The sequence below is a fragment of the Ostrea edulis genome, chromosome 3 (genome assembly GCF_947568905.1).
Source record: "Ostrea edulis chromosome 3, xbOstEdul1.1, whole genome shotgun sequence".
NCBI lineage: Eukaryota > Metazoa > Mollusca > Bivalvia > Ostreida > Ostreidae > Ostrea > Ostrea edulis.
The window spans coordinates 50,281,337-50,296,843 of record NC_079166.1 but is presented as its reverse complement, the minus strand read 5'-3'; the positions used below and the strand labels follow the sequence as shown (position 1 = coordinate 50,296,843).

Genomic DNA, 15,507 nt, shown 5'->3' with positions numbered 1-15,507 from the left:
ATCACTAATTCCTTGATCACTAAACCCATGATATCATAAAATACCTCTCTAACTGTGCTTTATACTATAGCATTTATAGAGGGTCATAATTGTCACATCAAAATACCACTGCAATCACAAGTTTCTTTTGAATACAGGTGACTCGAGATGGCTCAAATATCTTGATCTCTTGAAGCAATCTAATTGTTTACACAAACTGTAGGTCCATTAACTAGCACCATGTGAAAGGTAGTAGACATGCAAGGTTGAGCCGATGTATTGAACTCATACATGTACTGAAGGGTACCCCCCACCCCCCCCTCTGAGTTTACGATTTTGGGATAAAGCGCTTTTCTTGCTAAGAATTTTTCTACAAATATAACGGCCCCTTTTCCCTCCATTTGCTCCCTACCTCTCAACTTTAAAAAATTATGCTAAACTGTGCCTAAACTCACTATATCTGATACTAATCATAAATAACCAGTGCTTGCCTACTAAAGTTGCCCAAGTTAACTCAGAACATGTGATCTCATTGGGCATACTAAATATCAAAACTGTGACAGCATCGGAGACAAAATAATGGTTCCAATATTCCGTATTAAATTAAGCTATATTGAGTGAAATTTAAGCAGTTTTTACGCTTTCAATCATTAATATTGATAAGTCACATGAGGGTGCATGCACTATAATCAGATCATCTTCTTTAAATAAAGTATTATTATTACTTGGATGGTGGGAAATAGTGAATTTGCACTCATTGAAAAATAAATGGTTTTTAAGATATACTCTGGACAGTGACAACATAACTTGAAATGGAAAAAATTATTCCATAACTTCCATGAATGTTAAAAATCTCAATAAAACTAGCTTCATTAATCATATAAGATATACAAAACGTTTTAATTTTATCTGTTCATCAAAGTTAAAAAAGATATAATCAATAAATTATGTCTGCAGACCGATGGAAAGATGTTTGTGGGGGTTGGAGTGGGGGTGTAACAAATTATACTGCAACCTAGTTTTAAGTGATGGCATACACTCCGTCCAAGATACACCAACAAAGTTTTTAAAATATTTCTAGGCTTCAAAGTGCCGAAGTTGAATTATCAGCAGGGCACAATAAGCTACTTTAGTGGGCAAATGACTTTACCATATGATTATATGCCCTGATTTAGACATATCTGTAAGTATAAAATTCAAATGACTGACCTGTGCCTTTTATATGATACATATTACGAGACTCTACTGGTATATCTGAAATATAAATAAAGACATCATTTCATTGCTGGTTGATATTTCTAAGATGTTGCTTTATTCCAACAAAAACTGATACATTGTGTATTCCATATTGTGGACACATGCGGTATTCAACAGTGTCTGCATCCATAAGTATAAACTAAAACAGATCACCAACACATCATGAGAATGCAGTGTGAATTTTATTTGGTAGACTGGTTTCAGATCACCAATACATCATGAGAATGCAGTGTGAATTTTATTTGGTAGACTGGTTTCAGATCACCAACACATCATGAGAATGCAGTGTGAATTTTATTTGGTAGACTGGTTTCAGATCACCAACACATCATGAGAATGCAGTGTGAATTTTATTTGGTAGACTGGTTTCAGATCACCAACACATCATGAGAATGCAGTGTGAATTTTATTTGGTAGACTGGTTTCCACCTTTGGGTGGTTGTCATCCGAACAATTTTACATGAAATGAATTTACTTAAGTAACAAATGCAGCTGACGTTGCTATAAACAATAAAAAATGGGGAGATGTGTACATTAGGCAGAGTTGCTTAACAACGCTAATACATACGATATCATTAGCTGGTTTACATTGTTTCTCAAGTTTTTATATAAAAGATATAGTACATTTACAAACAAGATATTCATATTATATAATGCATTAACAGAACAGTCTGCGAAATGATGGTTCTGTGTTGTGTTTGAAGCAGATTGTGATGTATTTTAACTGTAACGTGTAGGTTGTGAGGAATAAATGGTGGGATTTTGTAATCATGGTATCATTTTGAATGGTTCATCAAATAAATATAATCCACCATAGGAATTTTCAACATACATTTGTATTGATTACTGCTTGATTTATTTCATCTAGAATTTTACATTGAAGTCTATGGGAAGAGTATGTTTTATTAAAATATTTTTAAAAGAAATTATATCTTCATATATATCTGTTGGTAAAAAGTTTCATACACTTTCTCTTTATGAAAATGTGACATAAAATTCATCATTTCCTACACAAATTCTTAGAAAATTAGATTTTCCTTGTTTTTTCAAGGGTGGATAACTCTTCAAAAGTCTAAACGCAAAAAGGTCATGAGCTTCTAATCATTTACCAGCCATGTCACTTTCCTCATTTTAACAATAAACATCTATGTTGATTTAAATCATTCAAAATTGTTCCTTTTCCTTTTGTTATACATTGAATACCTTAGGCAGTTGTGTTTTTATGACTGCTAATATTAAAATGGTAACATTAAACCGTTTAAGCAGTTTCTTAGCAGTATGTAAGCAGTATCTTAAGTTTTCTTAAACAAGCAGTTTGACCATTCATTTTCTTAGCAATAAAAACATCTTTAGTTAACAGTTTTCTTCAACCATTCATCATGTTCAGATACATAGGAAATCTTAAACAAGTAGTGCATGTGACTATTCATCATAAAGCAAGTGTAGGTATCAATACTTATCTTTGAATTAATTCATTTATCACTACTGAAAAGCAGTATATATTTGCTGAATATAATCATAAATGTTCTAAAAATCTAAGACAAATACATTTTTAAACTAATAAAGTATTAGTTTTATTGTCAAAATTGAAACCGTTTTTCCTTTCTAATAAAGTTTTAAAAATCGCTAAAACGCATCAAAGATGCATATGGCCGAGTTGCAGTTTGGAAAATTATGCACGCTTGCATTCACAAAGTAAAACCATGCACGTATTTAATATAGTTTATAAGTATGAAACTTTGAATGGCTGCAATAGGTATTTAGTGTGATGACCTTGACCTTTGGATTTCAAAAGCAACATGAATCTTGAATGTCATCAGGATTTGAAGTCTGATAAACATGCACCAGCAAGTACATGTATAAAAGTTAGAGGCAAGCTCAAATCTACAGTATATAGTGAAAAAGATACCTTGACCTTTGACCTTTTGACCTAAAAAAAAAAATAGGAACCTTCCTCTTTTGGATGTGATCATGTTATATAAGTCTCACAAAGATGCACTAAAAAGTATGAAAGTTAGGGACCGGACAAGCTAATTGTGGACGCCGCCCACCCACCTGCCCAGACGCCCGCCCGCCCGACTGGATGCCCATCCTTCGCCAATTTAAAAGCCGAGATTTGCTACAGTTGGGGAATTCTGTAACAAAATTAATGTATTTCCTTCTACTTAAGTTAAATTGCACACATTTTGAATTGATAAGTCAAAAGATTACATTTTAAAACATATTGAGTAACGACTTTGCAGCAATCTGTCTGTTTAAATTGCACACCAGGTGCAACCGAGAAAGGATGAAGAGGAACAAGATATGATACATGTAATAATCTACTGATTACAAAGTTTCCAAAATGAAGTACTGGCTGTATAAAAGTGGGCTTTCTCTTAGTACTATCTTGCACAAAATCCATGTCAACTTTAACTTCATTTAAAAAATTTAGATCACAAAGACCTTAATTTGAAAATTTTCAAAAATCCCCTTTTCCCCTTCAGTAAAACTGGTATCACTTGAACTTGATCCTAGTTTGTAGGTCCCAACATCCTCTCATCATTTTTGATCAGTCCTGGTTCTAAAGTAATAGAACTTTCTATAATCAAGGTCACTGGAGATACTAGTTTGAAAATCACAACATTCTTTTATCATTTCTGAAAATTCCATGTCTCTATCAATTCCAGTTCTAAAATTATATGAGCTTGTATGTTCAAGGTCAAGGTCACTGGAATCATTTGACCTTTATACTAATTTGTAGATCCTATCATTCCTTCATCATTTCTGAAGATCCCATGTCTCTATCAGACTTGGTTCTTAAGTAGGTTTATGATCTAAGATCAGAGGTCAAGGTCATTGGAGTCACTTGACCTTGATACTTGTTTGTAGGTCATGTCATCCTTTGATCATTTCCGAAGGTCCCGTGTTTCTAACAATTCCAGTTCTTAAGTTATATGAGTTTTATATTCAATGTCAGAGGTCAAGGTCACTGGAATCATTTGTTGATTTGTAGATCCCATCATCTTTTCATAATTTCTGAAGACCATATGTCTATCAGACCTGGTTCTGATGTAATACCAATTCTATGTTGCAAGGTCAGAGGTCAATGTCAGTGGAGTCACTTGACCTACTAGTTTGCAGGTCCTGTCATCCTCTTACCATTTCTGAAGATCCCATGTTGCTATTAGTCCTAGTTTTAAAGTTCTACCAGTTTTCATGTTCATGGTCAGAGGTCAAGGTCACTGGAGTCACTTGCCCTTGATGCTAATTTGTAGACCCTGTCATCCTCTTCTCGTTTCTGAAGACCCCAGGTCTCTATCTATCATATTTGTCAAGTAATATCTGTTGAATTTTGGAATAAATTTTTTCCCCATAGAGTTCTATGTTAAACCCCACCCCCATCTGATCCCCCCAAAATGTACCCTAACCCTCTTCAATCTGAAAACAAAAATATCTGCACATTTAGATACAATGGCCTATCATATCCTTGAATATCCAATACTTTCATCAACAGGTTACGGAGAAAGGTGTCAGACAGTTTTCGGCACAAGAAACAAGCAGAAGAATAATAAGAACCGAGCAAAAACAATAAGTCTCCAAACTTTGTTTGAGAGACTTAACAAGAAGCTCATGAGCCACATCGCTCACATGAATCACCTTCGCCCTGCTGTTGTTCAACTACTAGGATTTTTAAAAGATCTTCTGCAATCTTTATTCCCATGTTAAATTTGACCCCATATTGTGGTTCCAACCTAGCCCCACAGGGTCACAATATAACCATAATACAAGGTCACAAGGTAAAAAAAATTATGGTATGAAATGTAAGGTCTTTTCAAAGGAATCCATATACAACACATGAAATCCTTACCTTAAACAGTTCAGAGGATATTGCCTACATAAATTTTTCTTAAAAGTCAGTCAAAATCCAAAATCAAGGTAACAACATCAAAATCTTTGGTATTTAAAAAAAGAAAGGGGTGCATATATGAAATAGGAAAGATGTATCACTCACTATTCAACAGCTATGAGCCGATAAAGCTTTAAATTAAAGTTTTAAAATTTGGGCCAAACTTCAAGGTCAAGGCATCATGTCATCAAATGAAATTTCTTGACATAAGGAATCTTTATACAAAATATGAGAGCCCTACCTTAAATAGTTCAGGAGATATTGCATAGGTTAGATTTAGGTCAAACTCAATGGGTTCCAACTTTGGTAAGGAAAGGAAGGTCTTGTCACAAGAAAATTCAGTACACATATACAATATGAGAGCTCTATCACTCACCATTCAAAAGTTATGTGCAAGGTTCAAGTTTAAGACAGACAGGAAGGACAAAAAACAATATCCCCTCCCTCCCAAGTCTTTTATAGTCACAAGGCATAATAAAATCTTGAATCCTAAGAGGTTAGGAGTATTCACATTTTGAGATGATTTAGTGTTGTCCTGCTAATCTTGAAATTAAAGAATTTGTTTACATTAATTTCCTACCTCTCAGGTACCTGGATAGAACAAACTTGAATAAAGATCTTTGCATATTAATATGACTAAATCATGGCCCTGCTGTTCTTCAGAAGAAACTTTTAAAAGATGTATCCCATGTATTCCCAAACTACAATATGCACTACCTGGGGATGTTTGCATATCAATAAGAGTATTCATGGCCCTGCTGTTATTGAGAAGATTTTTCCTTAAGTATTCCCATGAAAAACTTTAAAACTTTGAAACCCTATTATGGCTCCACCCTACCTCCGGTGACCACAATTTAAACAAACTTGAATCTGCACTACCTTGCATAGTAATATGATTAATCATGGCCCTGTTGTTCTTGAAAAGATTTTTAAAGATTTATCCTACCGTATATACTCGCCTATAAGTCGGATTTTTGGGAGTCAAATTTTGGTCCAAAACTCTATGTCCGACTTATAGGCGTGTCCTAAGAAGATTGGTATTTTTCTGGGCGGCGTAATGTAGTGTTTTTTAAACAACTCCCGACAATTATCATGGACTACTAAAAAAATGATTATTGTTCACAAATATCTAGACACATTGTATTGTTTGCGTATTTTAAAATTTTGTATAAAGTGCAAGTATTTACATATTTTCATAATTTTATCTAGTTAAGTGTATATTATTTATTTTAAAAATTATTTACACACCGGTATAACTCATTCATTCAATTTAACAAATCTCTCGTTTATCGGCAAAATTGAATTGTGAACCTGATTAAATATTGAAATATTCATATGTATACCGGCTGAAATATATTTCATAAAAGATTGAATATTGTTAACAGATAATTTAGATCATCCTTCTTGATACTTAAAATCTCGAATGTTGATACAATGAATTTTACCGGAATCCCACAATAACAATTTTCGCGAGGCACATGCCTCTAAGTAAACACGGTGTCAGGTACTGGTAATTAGGAGACCATAGTTGCTTAAGTAAACAAGTGACCATTGCCGATAATAGATCAAGGGTTGCGTTTAAACCCCAAACAGATATGGCTTGGATATTGAGCACCTCATAATTATTAATTTCTCAAAATATTTTTGAAACATAGGTAAAAACACTAGAGCATTGACTTGAAATTGTCAACTGATTCTGACAAAAATTTGTACCGACTTACAAACGAGTCAATGGTAAATTCCTACAAAATAACCTTAAAAAATACAACCGACTTATACTAGCGGACCAACTTATAGGCGAGTATATACGGTATATATCACCTTGGAAAACTTTGATCCCCTATTGTGACCTCACCCTGCCCCTGGGGGCCATGATTTCAACAAAATTTAATCTACATTATGTCAAGAAGCATTCATATAAATTTCAACTTTTCTGGCCTTGTGGTTCTTAAGAAGATATTTAAATGACACCACCCTATTTTTGCCTTTTCTCTCCCTTTGGAGGGAGCATGGCCCTTCATTTGATCAAACTTGAATTCCTTTCACCCAAGGAGGATTTGTGCAAAGCTTGACTGAAATTGGCTTAGTGGTTCTTTAAAAGATGCCACAAAATTTTTAATAATCCTTAACCATCTCCACTTCTTTGAACAATCCTTAATCCTCTTTAACCAAGCATGCTTTTTGGTAAGTTTGGGTGAAATTACCCCTAACTGTGGTTCTGGCAAAGAAGTCAAAAACATTCAAAGTTCATGGATGGACGGAGGACAAAAAGTGAACAAAAAAGTTCACTTGAACTAAAAAGTGGGATATTTCATGCTCTTCCCAGGAAGCAGTATTAGTTGCAGGAGTTTCAAAGATTCTATGCAATTTATTATCCATGATAGGATAATAATTGCAATTTCAAACTTACCTATTTTGACAATGTCTTTTCTAAAATGGAAAGACACATTGAAGCCTCTCCTGCTGAACTTATAATCCACACTTGTGTCATATGGATCAGCAACTGCTCCCATTCGTCCTGCCCTGGTTAAAAACTGTATAAATAGATGCTCTCCGGAGGAGAAGAACGTCACACTGCTGTGTTCACCACAAAACTTCTTGAGGACAGGGGCTCCTCTGTTTGCTCCATCATATACAGTGAAAGAATCATAAGGGCAACTGTAATTCAAGGAGAATCCATCAATGCTTTTACTTGATAATTATGATTGATTGATTGATTATGGTTTATCGCTGTTTTGGCAATATTTCAGCCATTTTACGGGATAATATGAATAACAGCAATAGAGTAGCTGATATATAAAATGTTAACTTATATCTAAAGATTACATACATTTTAAGTACATGTAATTAGAATCTAGAATTATACATTGTATATAGTTTGATTTGCACAGTCAAACTAAACATAGTAATAACAACAAGAGGTACTGTGAGCAATGCTCACTAAGAATACCCCCCGCTTACCCCAATCTCCCAAAGGGTGTTGGTAATAGGTAAAACTTCAGTATTATGATCCAAAAGGTATCTAGGAACACAGTATCTCCATGCGATGAAAAAAAGCCGTTAAAGAATTGAAATGGAAACCATATTGCTACTTTGATGTCCAGTGCGTGTGACCTTTGACCTTTTGACCCCAAAATCGATAGGGAACATCTTCAACCCATGGGTAGTCCATATGTATGATATGGTGACTGTAGGTGGAAAGGATAATGCTTTAGAGCCCGGAAACCATATTGCTACTTCAATGTCCAGTGTGCTTGACCTTTGGACCCCAAAATCGATAGGGAACATCTTCATCCCATGGGTAGTCCATATATATGATATGGTGATGGTAGGTGGAAAGGATAATGCTTTAGAGCCCGGAAACCATTGCGTCTACAGACGGACGGACAGACGGACAACCCGATCCCAGTATCCCCCCCCCCCCCCCCCCCACACACACACAACTTGGTGCGGGGGGTATAAAAACAAGTGACAGTCAAAAACCACATAATTATATTACATTTTAATAAACATTTAATAGTTTTAATATACACTTTTATTTGTGAATAAACAGTAGAAAAGGTATACAGAGTGTTATTCATACTCATATTTTTTACTTGTTAATCAGTTAGTTTCAACATTCATCATATTTAGTTTTAAGGGGGTGGGGTCTAGGTCAAAACTATGTGAATTTAGTTTTATGTCAGACATTGAACTTTTGATCTCGCCCCTTATACATACATGTAGGTTGCCTTAAATGTGGGTGTATATTAGGTACATGGTTTGCAGCATTTCCACAAAATTTCGAGAAAAATGAAAAAGTGCCAGAAGCATCTCCTGACACTAAATGTCTAGCAACAGATAGAAGGACAACTAGACAAGAGACCCATGGGCCACATTGCTCAACTGAGTCACCTTGGCCCATATTTAATGATTTTCCCTACATATACACATGTAAAACTTTTATCCCTATTGTGGCCCCAACTTACCCCCGGGGGCCATGATTTTTACAAACTTGAATTTGCACTATATCAGGAAGCTTTCATGTATGGCCCAGTGGTTCTTGAGAAGAAGATTTTAAAGATTTTCCTTATATATTTGTATGTAAAACTTTGATCCCCTATTGTGGCCCCATCCGACCCCCAGGGGCCATGATTTTAACAAACTTGAACCTGCACAATGTCAGGAAGCTTTCATGTAAATTTCTACTTTCCTGGCCCAGTAGTTCTTGAGAAGAAGATTTTTCCCTGTATATTTGCATGCAAAACTTTGATCCCCTGTTGCGACCCCATCCTAACCCCTGGGGTCATATTTTTGACAAACTTTAATCTGCACTATGTCAGGAAGCTTTCATGCAAAAATAAATTTCTTTGGCCCAAGCAATGGATCTTGAGAAGAAGATTTTTAAAGATTTTCCTATATATTTGTATGTAAAACTTTGATCCCCGCTTGTGGCCCCATCCTACCCCCGGGGGGGCCATGATTTTGACAAACTTGAATCTACACTATGCCAGGAAGCTTTCATGTAAATCTCAGCTTTTCTGGCCCCATGGTTTTTGAGAAGAAGATTTTTAAAGATTTTTCCTATATATTTGTATGTAAAACTTCGATCCCCTACTGTGGCCCCACCCTACCCCCAGGAGTCATGATTTTAACAGAGTTTAATCTCCACTATGTTTGGAAGCTTTCATGTAAATTTCAGCTTTTTGGGCCCAGTGGTTCTTGAGAAGATTTTTATATGAACCCAACCTATTTTTGCATTTTTGTGATTATCTCCCATTTGAAGGGGACATGACTCTTCATTTGAACAAACTTGAAAGCCCAAGGATGCTTTTAACTAAGTTTAGTTGAAATTGTCCCAGTGGTTCTGGAGAAGAAGTCAAAAATGTAAAAAGTTTACAGACAGACACTGGACATCAGGCAATCAGAAAAGCTCACTTGAGCTTTCAGCTCAGGTGAGCTAAAAACTGAGAAGTCAGAGAGGATCCTGCAATGAATATTTGAACATAAAAAAAATTCTATGTCCCATAATTCTGTGAAAACATAACTGATTAATATAAATATCAAAAGTGGTCTTCCTTTTCCTAATATGAGCTTAACCTGATATTCATAATTCTATGAAAATCTTCTCGAGTAATTTCAAGTCACTGCATGCCATAGAAAAAGCTATTATCTTATTCATATAAAAAAATTCCAAGTCTCATAACTCCATTCCAACAAAGTTGATAAATCTGAAAATTAAAAAGGGTATTCCCATGCCTAATCAGAGTATATGTATAAAATCAATATATGCACCCAGGGGTGCATGAGCCAAGTTGCATGGGATGCATTGTAAAGTCAGGAATGATGTGGCATATTTATAATTGTGAAGAACTAATTTCAGTTTTAAACTTTTCAAGTTACTGTCCAGAAACCATATTTGTCTGAAGTTTTCAATCTATTTTCGGTCACTGTGACCTTGACCTTTTTTCTCCAAAATCAATAGGGGCCTTGCTTTGCTGGTATCCAACAATATATCCAAGTTTCATTTGATTTAAATTAACAAATTACGAGTTATCTTCCTGAAACCAAAATTTTTTGGAATTTTAAATCTATTTTCGGTCACTGTGATCTTGACCTTTGATCTTTTTTCTCCAAAATCAATAGGGGTCTTTCTTACCTGGTACATAACAATATCTTTAAGTATCATTTGATTCGGATTTAAACTTTCTGAGTTATCATCCGGAAACCAAATATTTCTGAAATTCTCATTCTATATTCGGTCACTGTGACCTTGACCTTTGACCTCCAAAATCAATAAGGGTCTTCCTTACCTGGTACCCAACAATATATCAAAGTTTCATTTGATTTGGATTTAAACTTTCTGAGTTATCATCTGGAAATCTAATTTTTCTGAAATTTTCATTCTATATTCGGTCACTGTGACCTTGACCTTTAATCTTTTTTCTCCAAAATTAATCGGGGTCTTCCGTACCTGGTACCCAACAATATATCAAAGTTTCATTTGATTCGGATTTAAACTTTCTGAGTTATCATCCAGAAACCAAATTTTTCTGAAATTTTCATTCTATTTTCGGTCACTGTGACCTTGACCTTTGACCATTTTTTCCCAAAATTAATAGGGGTCTTCCTTATCAGGTACCCAACAATATATCAAAGTTTCATTTGATTAGATTGTAAACTTTTTGAGTTATCATCCGGAAACCAATTGTTGACGTCCAACCGCCCGCCCGCCAGCATCACCAAACCAATAGCCGAGTTCAACTTCGTTGCAACTCGGCTAAAAATCTATGAAAATTGTATGGACATACAGATATCATTGAACCATAATGTGTCCTGTAAAAAGACGGGCGTATAAAAATAAGATGCCTGCACTTTGAATACATATCCACAGTCCATGAAACGTTCTTCTTTCCCACTTAAACTGTGAGTGAATGGTGAGCACACGCAAAAATGATAAAGTAGAACGTTTTAGGGACTGTAAGTTTAAAAACACTTGAAAAAGGTGTATAAAACTTTGCAGATATGGATAAATTTGCAGTGAGCTAAACATGTCCCAGACCCCCCCCCCCCCCCCCCCCCCCCCCCCCCCCCCAACTTACTTATCCATACAATAGGATCATACATGTACTTACTAGTCACCACCATGAAATAGAGAAAAATCGTTGAATGTGATCTGGATTCTTTCACCTGGAACTCCATGTAATCCATATGAGCAATTTAGATTATCTGGATAAACTCCTGGATATGTAGGAGATATAATGTTTCCATGTTTTTCATGCACACTTTTGATGATGTAGCTACAATAGTGGTGTGGCGATTTGGTTCCCACTTCATATATAGCTGAAAAATGTTTAATCAAAACTAAAATTTCCAGTTAAATAATGACAAATGACCATATGAGCCTAAACAGTCATCTGACTGCACAATAAAAAAAATCAAATTAGGTAAGAATTGTTCTCTTCAGTTTTAGGTTTATGAACCATACTGCCAAATTACTTGATTTTCATCAAAGGAAAAATTTCAGAACTTAATTATTTCTTCAGAAGATTTTGAATCTAAGCATGATTATTGAAGCAAAAATTTTCAAATACATGTATGCAAAACAACTTACTTTAATACTGAATGCTGTTATGGAGCTAACAGAATCCATTTATGTCAAAAGTATTACTGCACCCATTCTCAGTTAATGTGTGCATTACTGTCGCCAACGTTTATATTGATCATTCATAATGTTTTATGCAATATTATTATTTCTTAAAAGCCCAAGAACTTTTTCCATGGAAATTAACATATATTATTAACCCATTGATATGTAAACATATTATAGTAAGGACTCCCATTATGTACAAAAATGAAACGTACGTTGCTGTCTTCAGAACAGGTATCTTATATTTCAGTATCAGTGATATAAAATTTATGCATAACATCATTATGTTTGCTTTTAAAATAATGTTAGATAGCATGAATGAGACAAAGAATAAGAAGTTTTATTGTGTATTTTTCAATTTTGGTAAATGAATGATCTTCTAAAGTCATGTCACCGATCCTTAGGTTTCAACATTTAAGATAATATACCCTTTAATTTTTCACATACATATTAGTTTTCCTCGCTAATACCGGTAATGGCAGTTTACAACTTTAACAAGAGGCCCAAGGGCCTAGAATCGCTCTTCTGATAAATTGTACAACCCCACCATTTCTATTCTTAGCCTCTTAGTATTCTAAATCTTTAGTTAAATCCTAAGAATTCAAAAAAAGTAGGTCAATGTGACCTACTTTTTGGTTTACACATTTTGAGAACCAAGAAATATCAACTGACAAAGTTTGATGATTTTAAGCCAATTAGTATCTGAATATTGAAATATAGCTGTCAAATTCCAATCGTAGGTCATGGTGACCTACTTTTTGGTCAGCGAACTCCGAACATGCAAGACCCATCAACTGACAAAGTTTGATGACTGTAGGTCAAATAGTATCTGAAATATATAAATATAGCCGTCAAATTCCAAAAGTAGGTCAAGGTGACCTACTTTTTCGTCAACACCCTTCAAACATGCAAGACCCAACAACTGAAAAAGTTTGATGACTGTAAGTCAAATAGTATCTGAATTATATAAATATAGCCATCCAATTCCAAAAGTAGGTCAAGGTGACCTACTTTTTGGTCAACACCCTTTGAACATGCAAGACGCATCAACTGACAAAGTTTGATGACTGTAGGTCAAATAGTATCTGAAATATATAAATATAGGTGTCCAATTCCAAAAGCAGGTCAAGTTGACCTACTTTTTGGTCGAAACCCTTCGAACATGCAAGACCTATCAACTGACAAAGTTTGATGACTGTAGGTCAAATAGTATCTGAAATATATAAATATAGCCGTCAAATTCCAAAAGTAGGTCAAGGTGACCTACTTTTTGGTCGACACACTCCGTAGACTAAAGATGCATCAACTGTCAAAGTTTGATGATTGTAGGTCAATTAGTGACTGAAATATATAAATATAACTGTCAAATGCCAAAAGTAGGTCACAGTGACCTACTTTTTGGTCGATACACTCCGAAGACTCAAGATGCATCAACTGACAAAGTTTGATGATTGTAGGTCAAATAGTGTCTGAAATATAGTAACTTAGCTGTCAAATACCAAAAGTAGGTCACGGTGACCTACTTTTTGGTCGACACAAACCGAAGACTGAAGACGCATCAACTGACAAAGTTTGATGATCCTAGGTTTTACAGTGCCCAAAATATGCATCTAAAATTGAAAATGTGAAATTTGAATATCTGCAAAATTCAAAAAGTAGGTCACTGTGACCTACTTTTTTATAAATATGTTTCAAGGCCTCAAGATGCATCAATTTACAAGATTTGATGATTCTAAACCTCTCGGTATTTGAAATAACAACTTAAAATATATCTATAAATGAATAAGCCATACAATTCAGAAAGTAGGTCACGGTGATCTATTTTTCAGTTGACGCATTTCAAGGTCCCATGATCCACCAACTGACAAGTTTTGATGATCATAGGCTTCAAAGTGTCCAAGATATGCATCAAAATTAATTTTAAAATAAATACCTGCAAAATTCAAAAAGTAGGTCACCGTGACCTACTTTTGAGACAACTTGACACAAGGTCCTAAGATGCATCAACTGTCAAAATTTGATGATCCTAGTCCTTATAATGACTAAAATATCTAAGATTTAAGGAATTTAAAAAAAATTTAAATTTAGGTCAACTTTGAAGTGACCTTGAGACCACGCCCTTTGCCCCAGGGTAATGCCTTGAACAATTTTTAATCTACAACATATCCTCATCTTTATGTGTAAGTTTGGTGATAATCTGCCCTGTGGTTCTTGAGAAGAAGATTTTTTAGCAACCACTACTTTTGTTTGTATTTTCCTGATTATCTCCCCTTGTTAAAGGGTCACATCCCTCTATTTAGTATGTATGAAAGCCCTTGGGCCAATGATACCCTGTAACAAATTTGTTCTTGAGTTATAGCCCTTTTTCTAAAAAGTTTACGCACACCGCACAAATGGCCATAGCATTAGCTCTTTGAGCCTTTGGCTCAGAAGAGCTAACAAGAGGCCCATGGGCCACATCGCTCACCTGAGTCAACTTGATCCATATCAGAAGATTTTCCATATCTATTTGCATGTAAAACCGTAGTCCTTATTATGGCCCCAAACCTTCCCCTGGAGGCCATGGTTTTTGCAAACTTGAATCTACACTATGTCAGAAAGCTTTCATGTAAATGTGAACTTCTTTGGCCCAATGGTTCTTGAGAAGAAGATTTTTAAAGATTGTCCCTATATATTTGTATGTAAAACTTTGATCCCCTATTGTGACCCCATCCTACCCCGGGGAGGGGGGGGGGGGGGGGGGGGGGGGGGGGGCGGGGCATGATTTTAACAAACCTGAATCTGCACTATATCAGAAAGCTTTCATATAAATCTCAGCTTTTCTGGTTTAGTGGTTCTGGGAAGAAGATTTTTAAAGATTTTTCCTATATATTTGTATGTAAAACTTTGACTCCCTATTGTGGCCCCATCCGACCCCCGGGGGCCATGATCTTAACAATTTATAATCTGCACTATATCAGGAAGCTTTCATATAAACCTCAGCTTTTCTGGCTCAGTGGTTCTTGAGAAGAAGATTTTAAAAGATTTTTCCTATAAATTTGTATGTAAAACTTTGATGCCCCCCTTGAGGCCCCATCCAATCCCCGGGGTCCATGATTTTAACAAACTTGAATCTGCACTATATAAAAAAAAAAAAAAACCGAAAAAAAAAAGAATTTTTTTTTTACCTTTTGACCCCCTATTGTGGCCCCATCCGATCCCCGGGGGCCATGATTTTAACAATTTAGAATCTGTACTATATCAGGAAGCTTTC

At 35.2% G+C, this 15,507-nt stretch overlaps 1 protein-coding gene across 5 annotated transcripts in view; it reads right to left on the bottom strand.

Annotated features, from left to right (window-relative positions):
• The window catches only part of LOC125676008 (cubilin-like), a 144,387-nt gene that overhangs the window by 84,886 nt on the left and 43,994 nt on the right, over nt 1-15,507 (bottom strand). For all 5 annotated transcript variants that reach the window (XM_048913885.2, XM_056158084.1, XM_056158081.1 and 2 more), the window contains 3 exons: nt 11,740-11,947; nt 7,536-7,783; nt 1,189-1,233 (listed from right to left, as the gene is read on the bottom strand). In XM_048913885.2, coding sequence (XP_048769842.1) covers nt 1,189-1,233; nt 7,536-7,783; nt 11,740-11,947 — 501 coding nt within the window. The remainder of the gene's footprint in view (nt 1-1,188; nt 1,234-7,535; nt 7,784-11,739; nt 11,948-15,507) is intronic.